Here is a 19,274-nt window from a genome sequence, read left to right as displayed (position 1 = left end):
TGTGCGTTTCATTCCCATAAGTTCTGTGATTTGTTTTTTCAGACTTTCAGTTTCTTCTTTTTGTTCTTTCCTTGCCTTCTTTACATCCTCCCTCAATTCATTGATTTGATTTTTGATGAGGTTTTCCATGTCTTTTTGAACATTCTGAATTAATTGTTTCAACTCCTGTATCTCATTTGAATTGTTGATGTGTTCCTTTGGCTGGGCCATTTCTTCAATTTTCCTAGTGTGATTTGTTATTTTTTGCTGTTGTCTGGGCATTTAATTACCTTAATTAGATTGTTCTGGAGATTGTTTTCACTTTTTTTTTACCTAGGATTTTCTTGCTGGATGAGTTTGTTTGTCTGTTCTTTGACATTCAGTTCAGCTTACTCTAGTCCTCTAGCTTAGGTTTTGTTTAATAGATCAGAATTTTTCAGTTCTTGTTTTTTTGTTTCTTGCCTTGCCTGTATGGTACCTTACCCCCACCCCTTAGGAGGGTCTACTTAGGTATTATAGACCCCTGTCAGATTTTCCTAGACCAAACTGGTCCCCTCTCAGGAGGAAAGAGTCATCTGCATCAGTTTTCCCTGAGCGTGAGACCCAGCAGGTTGAAATACTTTCCTGTGAAGTCTCTGGACTCTGTTTTTCTTATCCTGCCCAGTATGTGGCGCTTTTCTGCCTGCAGGTCCCACCAGCATAAGGTGATGTGGTACCTTTAACTTCAGCAGAGTCTCCCTGCTGGGGGTGTGGTGGAGACAGAGGAGAGATTGTAGACTGGCTTTAATCGCTTCCTTTTCCAGACCCTGGGGTCTGAACTCCTTGAGGAAGGGATTCCACCTGAGCTGCCCCCCCCCCCCCACCCCGGAAAGGCACAGGCTCCAGACACCAGCCCTAGTTTTAACTCAGAATATAGTCCTTCTCTTCTCTTACAGTATTCTCTGGGGATATTCCAGCCATAAAGCATTATCATATACTCTGTCAATGGGACACCATATTTACTTCTTTGCACTCTAGAAATAATAATAGCTTCATGAACTTTAATTATCCTTAAATGCCTATTCATTTAAAAACAGAGAATCTTAGGCAAGACCTCTTAGTGTTTATTCTTTAGTGAGTCACAAACTTTTGGAATATGGAGACTGCTGATTCATTTTTGAAGCATTTATTCCTTTCTGGCTACCCTCCCCCAACATATGCTGGGTGGTGTATATTTTTAATTTATAAATAAAGTTAATATAAGTAATTTTGAGGAAAATTACTGGAGTGGGTAATGTGAAGACTGAGAGTCATGCCCTCTGCCTGGTTCTGAAAGCCCCCTAGGGGAGCTTGTAAATCAGGAGGTTTTTTCCCCTCTTAAATGTACATGAGGAGATTTTGCTCAGACGTGGGAAGTCATCTGAAGGTGATGGCATCCCAGCACATAAGAGTCCTCCCATGTTTAGGGGTTCTTATAGAGCTTCCCTCCCCTTTCCTTTCTCTCTTGCTCATCAGCTTTTTCTGCCTCTGTCTAATTTCTCTTTCTGTATTACTCATTGGGTTTTGTGTTTTGCTTTCTTATCACAAACAAATCGTCTCTAATGCACTTCAGATTCCAGGAAGATTGCCAGCGTGTAGACTTCAATTCCATAAAAAGGAAAGATATTAACTGAAAACATACACGTGCACACAAAATCTCCCTCACCAGGTCTCGTGCCTAGTCTCTTACTAAGCTTTTCTCTTTCTTCCCACAAACAGCCCTGACAGATGCAAAATTTCAGTCTCAGTCACTCTTCCTCCTTTTCCTCTCCTCTTCCCCCACTCCCCCATCCCATCCACTTCGTTTCTTGGCACATGCAGAATGTTATTTTCAGCACAAAGCAAATCACAACAATATGGTGCTTGTGCCCAAAGGCCCCCTGGCTTTCTCTGTGTTCCCTGTTCTTCTTGTAAGCCTGGGTGATTAGTAAGAGGCACATGGGTTACAGTGTTGGACAGTTACTCCTGGTGATGACACACAGGGCAGCCAAGCAAAGTCCAAATATGGCCCTTTTTACCTACCCTTGAAAGAACTAAACATCTTACACAAGAGTACATTTATAAGCTGGGTTCTTGTGTCTATAAGCTTGCTAAATGATAACAGCTGGGTGGTGCTGACTTCTTTGTCTCGCTTTCTTCCAGCTCCTCTACAAGTGACCTCTCCAGCTACGACCATGCTTATCTGAGGCAGAGCCCTGACCAGTGCAGCTCCCAGGGGAGCATGGAGAGCCTGGAGCCCAGTGGGGGGTACCTACCTTGCCATCTTCTTTCCCCTGCCAAGTCCACAAACAGCATTGACCAGCTCAGCCACCTCCATAACAAGAGAGACTCAGCTTACAGCTCCTTCTCCACCAGTTCTAGCGTCCTAGAGTATCCACCCCCTGCAATATCTGGTCGGGAGCGTTCAAGCTCCATGGACACCACTTCTACTCGAGGTGGCCTTCTAGAAGGGATGAGGCAGGCAGACATTCGCTATGTCAAGACAGTCTATGATACCCGGAGGGGAGTCTCGGCAGAGTATGAAGTGAACTCTTCAGCCCTGCTTCTGCAAGGCCAAGAGACCCGAACATCAGCAGATGGCCAGGGCTATGAAAAATGGCATAATGTTCCTCGGAGCAAGGGAGTGGCAGCCCCATCCTGGAGCCAGCAGTACCCCAGTTCCTTGGAGAGTGCTACTGACAACCTGCCTCCTAAAATGGGTGCACCCCTGCCCCCGGCTCGGAGTGACAGTTATGCAGCCATCCGGCATCATGAGCGTCCCAGCTCCTGCTCTAGCCTTGATCAGAAACGGTTCTGTCGGCCTCAGGGAAACTCTTCAGGCTTTCTGAAATCCCCATTCATAGAGGAACAGCTGCATACTGTACTAGAGAAGAGTCCAGAAAATAGCCCTCCAGTGAAGCCCAAGCATAATTATACCCAGAGAGCTCAGCCTGGCCAACCTCTGCTCCCAACTGGTATTTATCCTGTGCCTTCCCTGGAGCCCCACTTTGCCCAGGTGCCCCAGCCTTCCATGAGCAGTAATGGTATGCTCTACCCTGCACTGGTCAAGGAGAGTGGATATACAGCCCCTCAGGGAGCTTGTGATAAGACAGCCACCTTAGATGAGAATGGAAACCAAAATGGGTCTAGCAGGCCTGGGTTTGCCTTCTCCCAGCTCCACGAACATGACTTACTGTCTCCAGTAGAGAAGAAACCAGAAACTACAGCCAAGTTTATCCCCTACAAAGTTCATTTTCCAGCAGTGCCTGAAAACGAGGAAGATACCTCCCTGAATAAACATCTCACATCTCCCCAAGGCAACAGCCCACATCCTAATGAGAAAAAGAGCCCCCACAGCCACAGACTATATTCTAATCACCATAGCCCCCAAACCCTTCAGACTCAAGCCTGGCAGGTGGGTGAGGACAAGAGATCCTCCAGGCCACTGGAGCCCCCAGTAGCTGATTTTCATGAAGACCACAATGCCAACTTCTGGAGGAGGCAAGAGAAAGAAGGCCCAGGTCAGAGCCTGCCAGGCAACTTTGGCAAGACCAAGTTGGTTTTTTCCTCTCTCCAGAACATTCCTGAGAGTCTAAGAAGGCACAGCAGCCTGGAGCTAGGAGATAGAACCCAGGAGGGATATGCTGATGTCAGGCTTGCCTCTACAGTTAACACCAAGGCTGAGGACCCTGGAAGGAAAGCTGTTCCTGAACACAGGAGCTATCTGGACAGGCCAGTTTCATATCCAAGGCCCGAGGGGAGAACCAGTGGCTCTGCCTCTTTCTACAGCTCAGACCCAAGCTATGAAGAGCCCTCCTCCCCACCACACCAGCAGATATCCAGTCTGGGCCGGAGGAGACTCAGCTCAAGCAGTGCCTCAGCACTGCCGTGCTTTCCGTACGGGAAGTCACACTGCTCAGTGCTGGAGAAGGTTTCCAAGATCGAGCAGCGAGAGCAAGGGAACCAGAGACCCCCAAGTGTGGGCAGCTCCACTTGTGGCTATAACTGTAGGCCCAATAGGACACTTTCCACTTCCAGTACTTCTGGGAATGACCTTGAGGAGACGAGAGCCGATAACCGCTTTTCTGAATCTGTTGAACTCCTAGGCAACGGGGAGCAACGCTTCAAAAACGGGAAGGCCAAGTTGGAAGAGGTTCTCAGGCAGCCGTCGGGTCAGCAGCTGAGGAGGAGTGCAGACGGCAGCCAAGGGCCCCCACTCCGAGGCAGTGAGCCCCCAAGGCGGGAGGTTCGCCTCCTCCGCAGCCAGAGCACGTTTCAGCTGTTTAGCGAAGCCGAGGAGTCAGACAACAGGCCCAGCACTCCTGAGTCGCCTCTGCTAGACGCCCCCTTCAGCCGAGCCTACAGGAATAGCATCAAGGACGCTCAGTCCCGGGTTTTGGGGGCCACCTCCTTCCGTCGCCGGGACCTTGAACTGGGTGCGCCCGCGGCATCGAGGCCCTGGAGGCCTCGGCCTGCCTCAGCCCACGTGGGGCTGCGCAACCCCGAGGAGGCACCGATTTCGGCCTCCCCGCACGCGCCGCGTGAGCGCCACAGCGTGACCCCGGCCGAGGGCGACTCAGCCCTGCCCGCGATCCCCGTCGTCAGGAGAGGGACGCGCCGGCATCTGACCACCGAGCAGAAGAAGCGCTCCTACTCCGAGCCTGAGAAGATGAACGAGGTGGGGGTCTCGGAGGAGGCTGAGCCGGCGCCCGTGGGCCTGCGGAAGAAGACTGTGCGGTTCCCGGAGAGCACCGTGGCCGACCGGCGCCGGATCTTCGAGCGCGAGGGCAAGGCCTGCTCCACGCTCAGCCTGTCGGGGCCGGAGTTGAAGCAGTTCCAGCAGAGCGCCCTGGCCGACTACATTCAGCGCAAGACTGGCAAGAGGCCCTCCTCGGGTTGCGGCCCCCAGGAGCCCAGGCCGCTGCGAGAGCGTGCCCACAGCGCCTATCTCCAGGGCGGCCCCGCAGCGCGCGACGCCTTGGGCCTCGTCTCCGCCTCCAGCTTGAGCTCGCTGCGGGAGCCGAGCCTACAGCCCCACAGGGAGGAGATTGTCCCGCCGGCCGCGGGGAGCGAGGGGGAGACCCCACGGGGCTCCCGTGATCGCAGCAGCTCCTTCGCGGGTAGCCGCCTGGCTGGGGAACGTCGGCGCAGGGAGCAGCAGCCCCCAAGGGAGCCCGCTGGGGCCGCGCTGCTCGGTGAAGCTAACTGTGGGCCTCGGGGCGACCCTAGGGTGGACAGGACTCCCGGGGAGCCAGGTTCCTGGGGGGCCGCAGCCGGGAGGGCTGAGAAGTCAAAGTCAGCCGAGGACCTGCTGGAGCGCTCGGATGTCCTGGCTGTCCCTGTCCACGTGCGGTCCAGGTCATCCCCCACGGCAGACAAGCGACAGGTACGTGTCCTGACCCAGCACTGCCCCTTCGGCTCTAGTTGCTCAGTTTTCCTTTTAGAATCAGAAAATCATGAAAACATTTTGTTTTCATGAGGCAATTTCTTTCTCAATGCCCCTGTTTGGTAATCTTACAGGTGGGTGTGAGACAGGGGGAGTCACTTTAGGAAGTCTCTTACTGCAAAGCAAGGAAAAATTGCTGAGTACCTTTTTGCCTTTTTTTATTCATAAAATAGAGATTGTCTCAGCATTTTGAACATTTTGTGTTGCACTCTTCATGTCTGCGTCACTTTTTTTGCATCACCAATAGAACTAGATTTATTAATGTTGACAGTTACTGATGATCAAGTTCCTGCTGTGTACCAGACTCTCAGCTAAGTATGCGTTACATTTATTATGTAATTTAATCCTCAGATAATCCTATTCAGTAGAATATATTATCCATATCAAACCCATGTTTTTCTGATTGTCCTCTCAGCTCTTCCACTCACTATCCTGGTGAGGTTAAAAATTCTCAGACTTTCAAATTCTTCCTTATTAGGATTTTCTAATAAAGTCTCCAAATAATGCAGTGACTGTGAAGTAGAAATTTCAGGCAGAAGTAGGAATAGAACAGGAGCATTCTGACTCGCAAGAATATTAATTTCCATACTTAATTCTTAGCCCCATCCTCAGACTGTACTTCCATTGCAGGTCAGAGGTGTGCCTGGTGGTTCCTTTCCTACCTAAGATGATATTAGAAATTCACAACCATGTTGGCGCAGGGGAAAACACTCTTTCATAGCCCCTTCTCAAGTTCTGCTATTTCCCGTGAAAGAATCCAACTATTTGGGAAGCATTTATAGAGTATATATTGAAGAAAACCTAAAGGAAGAAAATGAGGCCCATGCCTTTCTAGGGTTCACAGTTGAGCAGGAAATACGAATTTATATATAAAAAAGCAGCAGCAATAATATGCTATTGGTGGGGGGGAGAGAAAGTGATTAATTCTATCTGAGGTGATCTGCTTCCTCTGAGATTTTTTCTGGTTAGAGTTGTCTGGAAACATTTTCTCCCCTTATAAACCCGTACAAATTTATTTAGGCAATGCTCGATACCCATTTTCCTCCCCACAGAATGAAGCATAGAACTAATTCCATTCATTCTGTCACTAAAATATTTTAAAAATCCATATATATAATGTGCAGTTTCAGCTAGCTTGATGGATTTTGGTGTCCTATTAACAATGCTATCCAAACATTTTTTCAATTTCTCTGCCTGTGGTTTAAAGAAAATAGATACATTTGGGTGAAAACTAAATCATCTTCTCTTGTTTATTCCCCACTAGATGCCATTTTTCTCTGGTGAGGTATTGGTAGAATAGCTATGAACACTGTTTATCATCCTAAAATATTTCTTAAGCCTGTTCAGTTGGGAAACAGAGCTAACACATGGATATTATAGTGAAGTAAAGAGAGTCCTCCAAATCCCAATTGAACACTTCATATCACTTGACTTTTTAGAAAGACAGAATTGAATGCAGAATAATATTTAGGCACACTTTACAGTAATTTAGTGTTTAATTTGAGAAATATGAATCCAAAAGGGAAAAAGATTGCAAAATAAAATATTTTTCTATACTGCTTTGCTCCCACAAATTCTGAAAATAGGTTATCGTCCCAAGATTGTAATTGTGCTGGGACTGTGTTCTGGAGCCTCCCTCTCCCATCCTCCTACACAGCAACCAGACCTTGCCTGAACAGAGACCTGGCCATGGCAGGATCTGCTCTTTGCATACTCTTCATAGATCCATCACCGACATTATTTGTAGAAGTAGTTCAAAACAAAGCATAACTAGCCTCATCATTCAACTATTGTGGTTATTATTTTAAGAAATTGTATTTTTTTTATTTGAATAAATTCCAAGAACTTTACCATTATCATTAGGTTTTGGAGAACATGTTAAAAAAGAATTTTTTCATCCCAGCTTTAGAGAACTCTAAGAAGTTTATTGGCATAGAGACGATCTGTCTGAATTAAAACCAAAATATGGAGAATATATATCTGGCGCTAGCTTAGTTCATAATATCCCCCAAGAAATGCTGTTTGCTCCTGCCAGCCAGATGCTAATAGAGCTGGATTTTACAAACTTTGGACAAGGATTCAGCTCCTTTTTGAGAAGTCCCTTAGTGAGGACAATTTCTGCTTTCAAAACAAGATCATCGTGGAAACCTATTCCTCTTGGTAAGAAAATTGCTCATTCTTGAGCCTGTAATAAGAACTGCAGAAGACTGTCATTCTGAAACAATTTAGAGCCTCAGAACTTCTCAAATTCTCAGCCTAACTGGACCTCTCCTTACCCAGCTTTGTTCTTCTCTGAAACATATTGCCTCCCATCACCTCTCCTTTAATTCCTTTTCATTTGGGAAGTTTAATTGTGAAACAAATGGATATTAGTGGTGGAACCTGAGGGTACATCACCCTCTTGCCAATTTCCGCTTACTTCTATTGAGACCTTGGAAAACGTAACCTTTTTCAGGTGTGTGGCCATCTCCAAAACTACAGAAAAATATCCAAACATTTTTTTCTTGGAGATGGAAATTTGCATATATTCATTCCATAGGTCTAAAATCTAACAGAGGATATAAAAAGGAATAAAAGGCTATAAAAAAGAAATTCTTTGATGAGGTATGATTTCTGATGGGAAATTTTTTTTCAGAAGCCGAGTTGGAGGCCAGTGTCATTTTGTTTGTAGGACCTTCATTTCTTCAAGCCTTTTTTGTTGTTGTTGTTATACATGGGCAGGCACTGGGAAACAAACTCAGGTCTCTGGCATGGCAGGTGAGAACTCTGACACTGTTGCCACCTGGACCTTCATTTCTGATACATAACGTATTCATCATTTGATGGTGTGATAAATGATATTTAATTGCTGAGGAAATTGCTCAATGCATGGAACCACAATGTTGGATGTAGGCTTGATTCTGAAGTATGCAGTTTGTAAATCCTTTTTAGCACCTCTCAACAAGCACCCATTCAATCATGGGCATAAATAACAGAATCAACTTCCCACAAAATGTGAAGTGACAAATAGCTAACAACAATTAAAATTTTACTATGTGCTAATCATTAAGTGTTTAATAAGTATAAATCCTGTCTCAGCATTTTGAGCATTTTGTGTTGCACTCTTCATGTCTGTGTCACTTTTTTGCATTACTTTTTTGCAACTGCGAACCCCAAAAAGGCATGAGCCTCATTTTCTTCCTTTAGGTTTTCTTCAATACATACTCTATAAATGCTTCCCAAATAGTTGGATTCTTTCACGGGAAATAGCAGAACTTGAGAAGGGGCTATGGAAGAGTGTTTTCCCCTGTGCCAACATGGTTGTGAATTTCTAATATCATCTTAGGTAGGAAAGGAACCACCAGGCACGCCTCTGACCTGCAATGGAAGTGAAGTCTGAGGATGGGGCTAAGAATTAAGTATGGAAATTAATTCTTGCGAGTCAGAATGCTCCTGTTCTATTCCTACTTCTGCCTGAAATTTCTACTTCACAGTCACTGCATTATTTGGAGGCTTTATTAGAAAATCCTAATAAGGAAGAATTTGAAAGTCTGAGAATTTTTAACCTCACCAGGATAGTGAGTGGAAGAGCTGAGAGGACAATCAGAAAAACATGGGTTTGATATGGATAATATATTCTACTGAATAGGATTATCTGAGGATTAAATTACATAATAAATGTAACACATACCTAGCTGAGAGTCTGGTACACAGTAGGAACTTGATAATCAGTAGCTGACAACATTAATAAATCTAGCTCTATTGGTGATGCAACATATTGGGATATGTTTATGATCTCTATATTAAAGAAGAGAGCAATGAGCTAAAAAGAGGGTAAGAAATTTGCCTGAAGTAGTGTGGAGTGAGATTGTGACCCAAACAGTCTGACTGTAGAGTCTTTACATCAGTGTACTCCATACTGCCTCCTTGAATAAAAAACCGGCTGCCGTGGAGAGGGTTTGGAAGGGAAGTAAGTTAACATCTTCCATTTGAAAATATCATCAGCCAGTGACCTGATGTCATTTTAATATTTATTGATTATTATTATTACATTTAAATAACACTTTATAATTGTATTTCTAATTCATTTTAGTAGAGTCTCAAAACTAATAATCCATAGTTTTCATCATGGATGGATATTATCTTCCTGTTTCGTTGGTCACAGAGATATTAGGAGATCTAACTCAGAACCAAATGCAAGAGTGAATATTAGGATTCAGTAGATTTTAGGTTACAGTATTAAGCATGCAATGCTTAATGAAGAATAAGAACTGAACAATCATGTTTTATTTTTCTTCATAACATTTTCATCCAAGATCATATAATGTATTTTATTTGATATTATCTATCTCTCCTCAGTAAAACATAAACCCTATGAGGTTAGGGACCTTTCTGTTTGCCCATTGTATTCTTGGAACCTAGAACTGAGTTTCTTGATAAATATTTGTTGAACGAACAAATAAGAATGCAGGAAAAGATATGCTTTACACTAGTGGTCATAAGCTCAAATACCCAAACAACCCAATATTAATGTAACAAGGGACAAGCAAGGTTGGAACCATGGAGAAATTTGGCACTACCTTAAACCTGTCAATTGTTGTCTTGATGTACTATGGCCCAAACTGGGGTATTTTTAAGTGAGTTTTGAGATAATAAAAATAAATTAGAATTAACAAGTACCTGTTGACACAATTTTATACCTGGTATTTCTCCCATAGATACTCCTTTTTCCTAAATTGTCATAATAAGCATTTTATGCTTCCTACCAGTTTAATGAAAATCAAGGCATCTTTGATAGTGAATATTTGCCCAAATCAAAGCAAGTAAACACAGCAGGGATTTATCCTCCTTCAGCTTCTTCTAGGTTAGGAAGGTATTATTACAGAAGGAAAAATCTTCTATCCAAATGGTATTTCGATTGACAGGAGAAAATTGTCTCAATTCCATATTACCAGATCTAACTTCTTTTATTTATGCAAACTCACATGAATACCAAGTCAAGGTTGATATATTAGGGACCAAATCATGTGAAAACAGAAGTTACATTCTTTGCATTTCAGTAAGAGAATGAATTTAATATAAAAGGAAAATAATATTCAAACTTTACTGGGTTAGGAGCTCAAATGGGCCCTGGAGGCTTTCCCAGTTAATTATTGGCAAAGTGGTACATTCATGTCTGCAGACAGAGGCAGACTAGGGAAAGAACTTAGAAGGATCATATGGTTTGTGGAGAATAAGACGCTCCATTCCCTATAAATTATCTGAGCAAACCTGAAACACATGGAATTCATTTTTATCAAGGCATTCAAGTCTAATTGTAGCTAACCCAGCCACTAGTCAGCCTATGGAAAGATCTTGGGCTCCTCCACTTAATTTATTGTGGCAAGATACTTAACCCATCTGAACTGCAGTGACCACCCTTCCCCCATTGTTATAAAGATTAAATTACAAAAGAAATGTCTAGGGCCTGAAACAGTTCCTTGCACACAATTTGTCAATTGTAAACTACTTAGTAGAGTATCTGGCGCACAATATATATACCCAATACGGGATAGCTGCAATTAGAGATATCCAGGTGTTTGTTTCTTCTTTAGTCTATTACCACCTTTGGCTCTTTTTATTGCTTATTATTATCTCTGCCACTATCTGAGCAGAAAAAATAAGAGAAGGGGTGAAATGCATATGCGTCCTTTGGACAGAACACATGGCCAAATTTTATACCATCTAAAACTGACATTTGGTCTTTTCACTACAAAGTAAATACCCATATTTAAAACAAAAATTATCCCTGTAAAGTCCCTAGAGTTACAGATACCACACGTGGGTATGATATTCCCACAGAGAATTTATTTCAACCTGATTCCAAACCAGATCCAGATTTTCTCTAATTATAACTCTGAACAGTGGAGATTTTTTTTACAAAATTCAATAAACTGTCCTTTTCCTGTCATCTCCGAAATTGCCCTATTGCCATTTCAGAAGTCTGGTGCTTCAAATTGATTTTCATTATCATATTTCATGTATTACAGTTGTTTTGAATCCTGGATGCTACCAGACATCTCAGGAAACATCTGTGTTAGGGGAGGCACCTGTGAGAAAGATCCGAGTTTCAAATCCTGGCTCTGCTATTTGTGACCTTGGGAATGTTAACCTCTTTGGGCTCAACTCCTCATCAATGCAGAGGGATTAGTAATACTTCCTGGGGCTTTGAGGATGAAATGGGAAGTTATGTCAGCGTATCTCCAAGGTACCTGTTGATCAGGGTTCCTAATAAATGCTCTTCCTCCTTTCTACCTCCACCCCCTTGTACATTTAAATACCTGCTTATTGATAGTAATGTTGTACCTTTCTTGTGTTTCAAGGATATGCTTTTGGGGGAAAATGGTGGCTTCCGTCTTCTTGGGAAGGATCCATGCCATTTGGCTGGCCCTGGACTTAGGTATGTAGTGTGTATATAATGGCCTCTGTCTTAGGAAAGCTGCTGCAGTTACACTATTTCCCCATAAGAAATTGAAATATGATGCTGTGATAATTGCAATGGACCATGTGCTGCTGTTTCAATTTGTCTAGGTTGTGGGGAACTTTTATTTTGTATTTTTAAATGACTTTTTCTAAGAATGGTATTTGTTCGAACAAAATAGGTCTTGAGGAAATGGGTTGACATCTAAAAAATTTTGGTAAGAATAATTAATGGAGACGTTCTTTTCATATACTTCCTATGACTCTCACACGTGCTCCTCTCATATTAGCTTATTTGTACGAGTTCTGTGCCCAAAGAATCTGGTCTTTTGACTTAAGTGCCAGGGAAAGAATGAGCATTTCACGAACAACTTCACAGAGCAGTACTTAAAGTATGTAAAGAAGAATAAAGCTCAAAATCATATATAGATACTTACGGATAGAAAGTAGCAGGAAAGTCATTTTTTGAAATGGTTTGTCATCAAAATCATTTCTTCTACTTGGAAAAATGTAATGGAAACCTTTATCATATATTAAATATGTAGGGAATATATGCTGGAAAATCTAATCTATATATAATATATACTATTATATAAAATGTAATAAATTTGAACTGTTCACATGGAACTTAAAGGAGAAATTTGCACAGAGAATTTCCCGTGAACCTCATGGCTATATGTAGTTTTAGTGCAGCATCTTAAAGCTGTCTGCTGTAATCTAGGGTTATTAATGATGATACTACATGGAAACCCTCTTTACTACCTTCCATGGTTTTTCAAGTCATTTCCTTAATTTTTCTTATACTTCACCCAATCATTGTTTCTCTTTATATATATATGCTTTTTTTCACCTTCTCAGTAACTCAATCTAACATTGTTATGTAGAAGCTACCAACATGATCAGGAAGTGTGCATTAGTTTACTTCACTGCCAAGAGCAACCTTCCATGTTATTCTTGTGATTAATTACATCCCTGTGCTGTTGCTCCTGCAGCTGTATCTAATGTGAAGAAGGTATTCCTGATGAGGCTGAGGGCTTTGTGTAATTACAGTACATTAATTAAAAGCTAGACGATAAGGAAAAAATTAACAATGAACTAGAGCACTGCTGAAAAAGCAAGAGAACTTGTCTGAAGTCAAAGGTGAGACATACTGCTCCCTAAAATCTTGAGTATTAAGATTCCTGTTTACGTATGAACAGACTCTGTAAGAGCCTCTCAGATCCTATTATAAAATAGACCTGAAAATCACAAAATAGTCACCAAGAAAATGCCATCTCAACCAAACTAAGAGTTTAACTCAAGTATTACCCTCAAAAATGGATAATTTTTGTATGATTCCTATAGACTAGGAAGATCAAATATAAACTAAAAGTATTACATCAAAGTTTATTGGGCTATATTGCTAAAGGTTAAGTATTAATTTATTGCCTGTTTAGTGATATTAAAAATCCTCAAGATGTAAGTATAATAAATAAAATGAATATTCCCAAATTAGTCATTAAGACATCAGATTCCAGTTTACTTCATGTGCTATTAAAGGATGCTAAGTTTAAAAATAGTTCTTAACCTACAGTCTGAAGAGCAGTAGGGCAGAAAAGACATCATTTGTTTACTGAGCACGTACTCTGTACCAAGTGCTGGGGTCACCAATATGAATAAGACATGGAAATAAAGAGCATCCTCAGAGAACCTCCTGCCTCTCAGTCTCTGATAGATATTTTTGGAAAACTACCAAAAAGCTCAGAGTAGCCAATCTCAGATATTGAGAAGTCTTGGTAAAGAACCTGTTTCTAAATGAAAACGGTGTGTGATGGCAGCAGGCGGTACATCTGAGAGAGAGAGATGGGCCTTTGTCCAACCATCTGCATTTATAATACAGAAAAAATAAAGATCTGTGAGCTAATTTGGTTCTTGCGGTCTTTTCCTTGCCGTATGCTGTGTTATCCTTGCCTGGCACTTCGATGATTTTGTGGCAGGCTCCGTACTGTTGGTCTGATTTGATTTGAGACTGAGTCACAGCTCCTTCAGGGGAGTCAGATATGCAAAATGAAAAGTGCCATCTGCTCTCCAGACTGACTTGCATGTAGCCAGGGAACTACAAAGATGGAATTTACAAATTATAGCAGATTTGCTAGAAATATTTTTATCCTCACATTAACTCTTGCATAACAGGCAGGCATTCTTGCTATATGTCTATTTTGTTTCATTTTCCTTTTATCTTCTTTGAAGCACAGTAAGACAAATATTAGAAATTGTTAGATTTTTCCTGGGAACCTAGAGGACCATTTTCACCAGGCACCATTCTTATACATTATTGTCAATCACCTTCTCAATAGGTAATGTTTATTAGCTCCCTAGGTGAGACTTTCACCCTTCTTTTACTTTCTTTTTTAAGATATGAAAACCCTAGGAAGCTGAGAGAATGTTGTAAATAAAACATTCAAATTCAGCAACCTACCATCTTGACCAAAATGGGAAAAAAGAAGTGTAACTAATAAAGTAACAGTGGCAGAGAGAGTTCAGATAAAGTCTAGAGGCTACTCAGGAGGTTGCTGTTATGCAAGCTTCAGGTAGAACTTTCTACCTATCATTACCTGCCTACCCCCAATCAGGACCATTCCAGGCAATCCTAAAGAACACCTAGGGCAATATATAATATTCCACAAGGGTTCCATGCAGTAGAGTAATTTTCCAGAATCCTACAACCTCCAGATGGGTCCCTGGTCCAGGTAAGTCCTGAAACCTAGCCCAGCCTCTCCAGAACATCAGATAGTTCCATCTCCCTTACCCTAATATTAGTGACAGACCCTTCCAATATCAAAAATTTAGAATTGCCATAGCCCAAACAACCCTAAAGAGAGGTGTGGAAAGATCAAAGCTGATGACAGAGGTATACATAGAAGATAGGGTTTAACAAATGAATATGACTGCTGAATCATTAAATTGATATCGCTTTTTGTCTCCAGTATTGTAGAGCAGCTAGAAGTAAAAACCTAAAATTGTGACATTGTAACCCATGTCAAAGTCTGAAATGTACTCTACAACTAATTTTGATGCTGAGCTTTGAAATTTATGTATTTTTTGTATATATGTTATTTTTCCCAAAAAAAAGAAGGAAAAAAAGTCAATTGTGATGACAAAAAAATATTTAGGCCCTCTAGCCTCCTATATTCTTGAGCAGCTAGAAAGAACAATATGAGAGGATTATATGGTAGCCCATGACAAACTCTGGGATCTGTCCTGTAACCATTTGTTGAAGAGTGCTTTGAGAACTATTGCTTTTGCTTTGTATATATGTTATGCTGTACAATAAAAAAGTTAAAAAAAAAAAAAAACAAATTCAACAGCCTACACAAATGCTTTCCCAAACTGACCTCTCCTTGGAGAATCACATTGAAAGAGGAATGAGGCAACATTCTTTTTACCCAGAGCTGAGAGCTGTTCCCAAAGTAATCCTACGAGAAACTGAAGAAATGTACCTGCTTGTTTCCTTTTATATCCTGAAGCCTGTCCTCAAAAGCAGTCTTATGTGGGTGGTATATGTGGGAGGTGGGGACAGCAAAAGAAGATTGATAAAAGGAAGTGCCTTGTGAACCTACGCTTTCCATTGACATTTTCCTCTAGGAGATCATGCCTGTCTAGGATTTTGTGAATAGCCAGGGGAAAACTATGTGTAGCTTCTCTTGGGATGGGGGAGGGATCCTTCTTCCAAAATGATTTTCTCATCCATATGATGAACCTTGGGATCAGCATTGGCCCCTTACCTCAGAATCATAACGCTCATGTTTATGTCCTGCTCTAGGTCATTCAGTTATTCAGAAAGAGGCCGTGAAGAGATGCCATTACACCTACACCATCCTAGCCCCTGTTGGGGTGGTTCAGGCTGCAAAGTCGTTGGTCACTCCTCAGTTACCAGTGAATGTCCTGGACCCCTGGACCATCAGAGGCAAGCCAGCAAAACATCTTGCCCCAGGCCATTGCCAGCAGGAATGCAGGGCCATCTCACAGACACAAGAGCTGGACCACCGACCCCTCTTGGATCGGCTCTGCCTTCAACTGTTCCATCAGCCTTCTGCTCACAGCCCGCTACTGACCAGCAGACTAGAAGGGGTGGTCAGGTAGGGCGTCAGCCTCTACCACCCTGTACCCTTACGGTGACCCACAGAAGCAATGGTCACAGCTTGACCCAGGCTCCAAGTCCAAGAGGCGAAGAGTTCAACAATCGAGAGAATGGGGTAGAAGAGGGAATGAAGAAGAGGGTCTTGCTGCCTCAAAGGCCTCCTCCCCCTCGAGGGAAATGGACTCACATAATCGGAGAGGATGGCCTTGCTGAGGAACCCTTGTCACCTGAGTTTGTAAACCTGAAGCACTATAAAAAGCAGCAGAGTCTTCCAAATTCAAGCAGCACTTCTGACTCAGACTTGCCTCTTGGGGTCCCAGGCACTCCAGGGCGGATTTCCCTCCGAATATCTGAGTCTGTCCTGCAGACCTCCCCACCACCTCGGGAGGATTATGATGACGATGTGTTCGTGAAGGACTTGCAGCACAATGCCTCTTCCAGCTCCACATTTGAAGCTCTTCCCCTACCCCCACCTCCTTCACCAAGCCTGGAAACCCCAATGAATAGCTTGGATGACTTTCCTCCACCTCCTCCCCAAGCCATGTACAAGGCACAATTCGACAGTGAGGCATATGAGGAGCCCCATAGCAGGTGAGTGAGAGGACTCTGGTTGTATGGGCCACCTTTCACCTGATGCTTCAACTGAGGAGGAGGAGGGTTTCCTTCACCCATATGAGATCTTCAAGCACTAGGCTTCCCAGATCCTCTGGCTGTTGGCCACATAAGAGCTTTGTAGTGGGACATTTTATATGCAAGCTTGCTTGTAAAACCGGCAGTACTAACTCACTTTTTGATCTTGGGTGGTATTTGTACTAGTAGTCTTTGGATACCAAGGAGTGAAGGTAGTGAGAATGAAAACCAAAAACCAAACAGGCACATTTCACTTTTTTGGATATGGTAGGTTCTAGGTTTACCCATCTAGTCACAGGCCATGCTAGGCTGAAGCTGCCCCAGGGAAATATGCAGTCTGAGGCAGCCTCACTCTAAAAAGAAAGGAAAGAATAGGCTAGGCTTTGAACAGTCCACTTATCTTTCCAAAGTCCTCCCATGTCCAAAGGAAGGAATAACGTGTAGGGCTAAAGGTTAGTAATGTTTAAGAACAACCTCTTCTTGGAAGCTAGAAGAATGAAGAAGAAGCATTTCCCAGTGCTTTTTCCTTAAGACAACAACAAAATAAACATTACCTGATATCATCTCCTTGGTGGTAACTTCCTGTAAAGACCACAAAATTGATTTATCACCTAGAGATTTCAGAAAATTCCAATATTTGACAGCAGCATTCACCAAAACTGAACTCCTATGTGATCTCGCCCTCTTATGAAGTCACACATACTTCCTGTGACCTATCTTCTGGGCTCAGGAAATGGCCCTAGAGGACCCTATAGTTCTTGGGGAATAATAGCCTCAGAAATGTGACTACCTCATTCTGTTTCTAATGTGGGAGGCTGCAACCCTGATGTGGAAAGCTTCTCCCTCAGTTTTCCTCCACCCTCTCATCTTCATCCTTCTATTGACTACTCACATTTTTTATTTTTCTTTTTTTTTTTATATCCCTAGCAGCTCCAGCAAATTTTCCAAGGTGGCAACTACAAGGGAAAGGCCAGTGCCTTCTGCAGCCCATTTGGTGGGTAATCAGATACTGGCTTCCAGACCCCAAACTTCTCTCAAGGCTTCAGAGGCCAATGAGATCAACCCTACCTCCATCATGGGTACACAGCCCCAGCTTGCTGGCTCTCTTGGGAAGCAGCCAAGCCCTGGACAGCCACCTCATATCCAGTCCCAAAGCCTTATTCATGAGTCAGTCAGTGGAACTCAGGATTTAGAAAAGAAAGCCAATTCTGGTCCTCTGAAGACATCAGAAGACATCAGAACCGAGGTTTTGGCCAAGGAAATTGTCCACCAAGACAAATCTCTTGCAGATATTTTGGATCCAGATTCCCGAATGAAGACAACTATGGACCTGATGGAAGGTTTGTTTTCCCGAGATGTTGACTTGCTGAAGGAAAACAGCATAAAGAGGAAGGCTGCACAGAAAGCTGTCAACTTTCCAGGATGTGAAGGCAAGAGGTGAGTCCCTGATAATATCCCTAAAGAGATTTACAATTGGTCTTCTTCTGGGGGGTGATGATAAGCTTAGGACTACTTACCCAGCTAATGTTTTCCTACATCCACACATCAGACCCAGGAGGGACATTCCATCTCAGTCTTAGGTGAAATGACTCTAAGCAGGAGAGTAGGATGTGGGACAGACTGACCCTGTGAGTTACCAGGTACTTTCCAACAACAAAAATAATAATAATAATAATTGCTATGAAAACCTACTTTTTATGTTCTGTGTCAAGCACTGTATTGATTTCTTTATATAAACACTATTTAATATACTCTTCACAAAAACCTTCTGAGATAGCTACCAATTTTATCTCCATTTTTCAAATGAGGAAACTGAAGCACAGAGAATTAAGGGCCATGTCCAACCAAGGTCATTTAATATATGAGTGATTATGCCTGGATTTGAACCAGCCACTGTGGCTGTGCCTTCTCCCTTAATGTCTATATAGTGCTACCTTCATGCCTCAGCAAGTATGTAACTGCCCATTCTCTATCCAAGAGTTATTCTTGCAGAGTCCCACAGAAAGGGTACTCAGAAAGGAGCAAGCAGAAGTGGCAAGTCTGGCAGATGCTTCCCCACACTGAGTTTAGCATCCATCCTGTTAAAAGGATGTGAACCTAAGAAATAGATTTTTTACTACACTGACATTCAAATTTGAGGTCGATGTTTGCTAGAATCCTAAAAATCAAGAGAGTCTGAACGGGTCACATGTGACACTCTGGTTTTGCTCATCGCATGAGCATCATGAACAATGTGTGTTAATTATCATGTAACACGTGGCAGTGCCCAGCCCCAGGAGAATGAAAGAATTGTAAACCGTCTTTATTATTCTTCATCCTTTCGATTTCTCCTGGGTTCCTGCAATATTTTCTTGCAGGTCTGGTTTCCTTAAAAGACTATCCTATGACAAATTCAGAGTGGTTTTAGTTTTTGATGAAAACTATGTGAATCGACAGGCTGGGACTCAGCAGTTTGTGGCTTCTGCGCTAAATAGAAACAGAACATTTCATCCAGATTTGGGCTGTTTAGAAGTTTCCAGTGGATCCTCATTTACTAACAGGAATACCATGTTTTGGTTGGGGGGAGGAGGAGAGAAAGAAGAGCTAGTTACATGGTACCTACAATCCCAGGCTCTCTATAGATGACAGGTCCCAACAGTTACCTTGTCCACTCCCTTGTTTTTC

The 19,274-nt window shown here is 42.7% G+C and overlaps 1 protein-coding gene across 9 annotated transcripts in view; it reads left to right on the top strand.

Moving 5' to 3' along the window:
- The window catches only part of SHROOM3 (shroom family member 3), a 197,804-nt gene that overhangs the window by 158,557 nt on the left and 19,973 nt on the right, over positions 1-19,274 (top strand). For 8 of the 9 annotated variants that reach the window (XM_077143094.1, XM_077143092.1, XM_077143089.1 and 5 more), the window contains 4 exons: positions 2,140-5,362; positions 11,764-11,840; positions 15,663-16,571; positions 17,538-18,047. In XM_077143094.1, the coding sequence (XP_076999209.1) occupies positions 2,140-5,362; positions 11,764-11,840; positions 15,663-16,571; positions 17,538-18,047 (4,719 nt within the window). The remainder of the gene's footprint in view (positions 1-2,139; positions 5,363-11,763; positions 11,841-15,662; positions 16,572-17,537; positions 18,048-19,274) is intronic. The other variant, XM_077143090.1, reaches the window with a different exon arrangement.

This window comes from Tamandua tetradactyla, chromosome 24 (genome assembly GCF_023851605.1).
Source record: "Tamandua tetradactyla isolate mTamTet1 chromosome 24, mTamTet1.pri, whole genome shotgun sequence".
NCBI classification, from domain to species: domain Eukaryota; kingdom Metazoa; phylum Chordata; class Mammalia; order Pilosa; family Myrmecophagidae; genus Tamandua; species Tamandua tetradactyla.
This window is presented reverse-complemented; position numbering and strand designations above follow the sequence as displayed.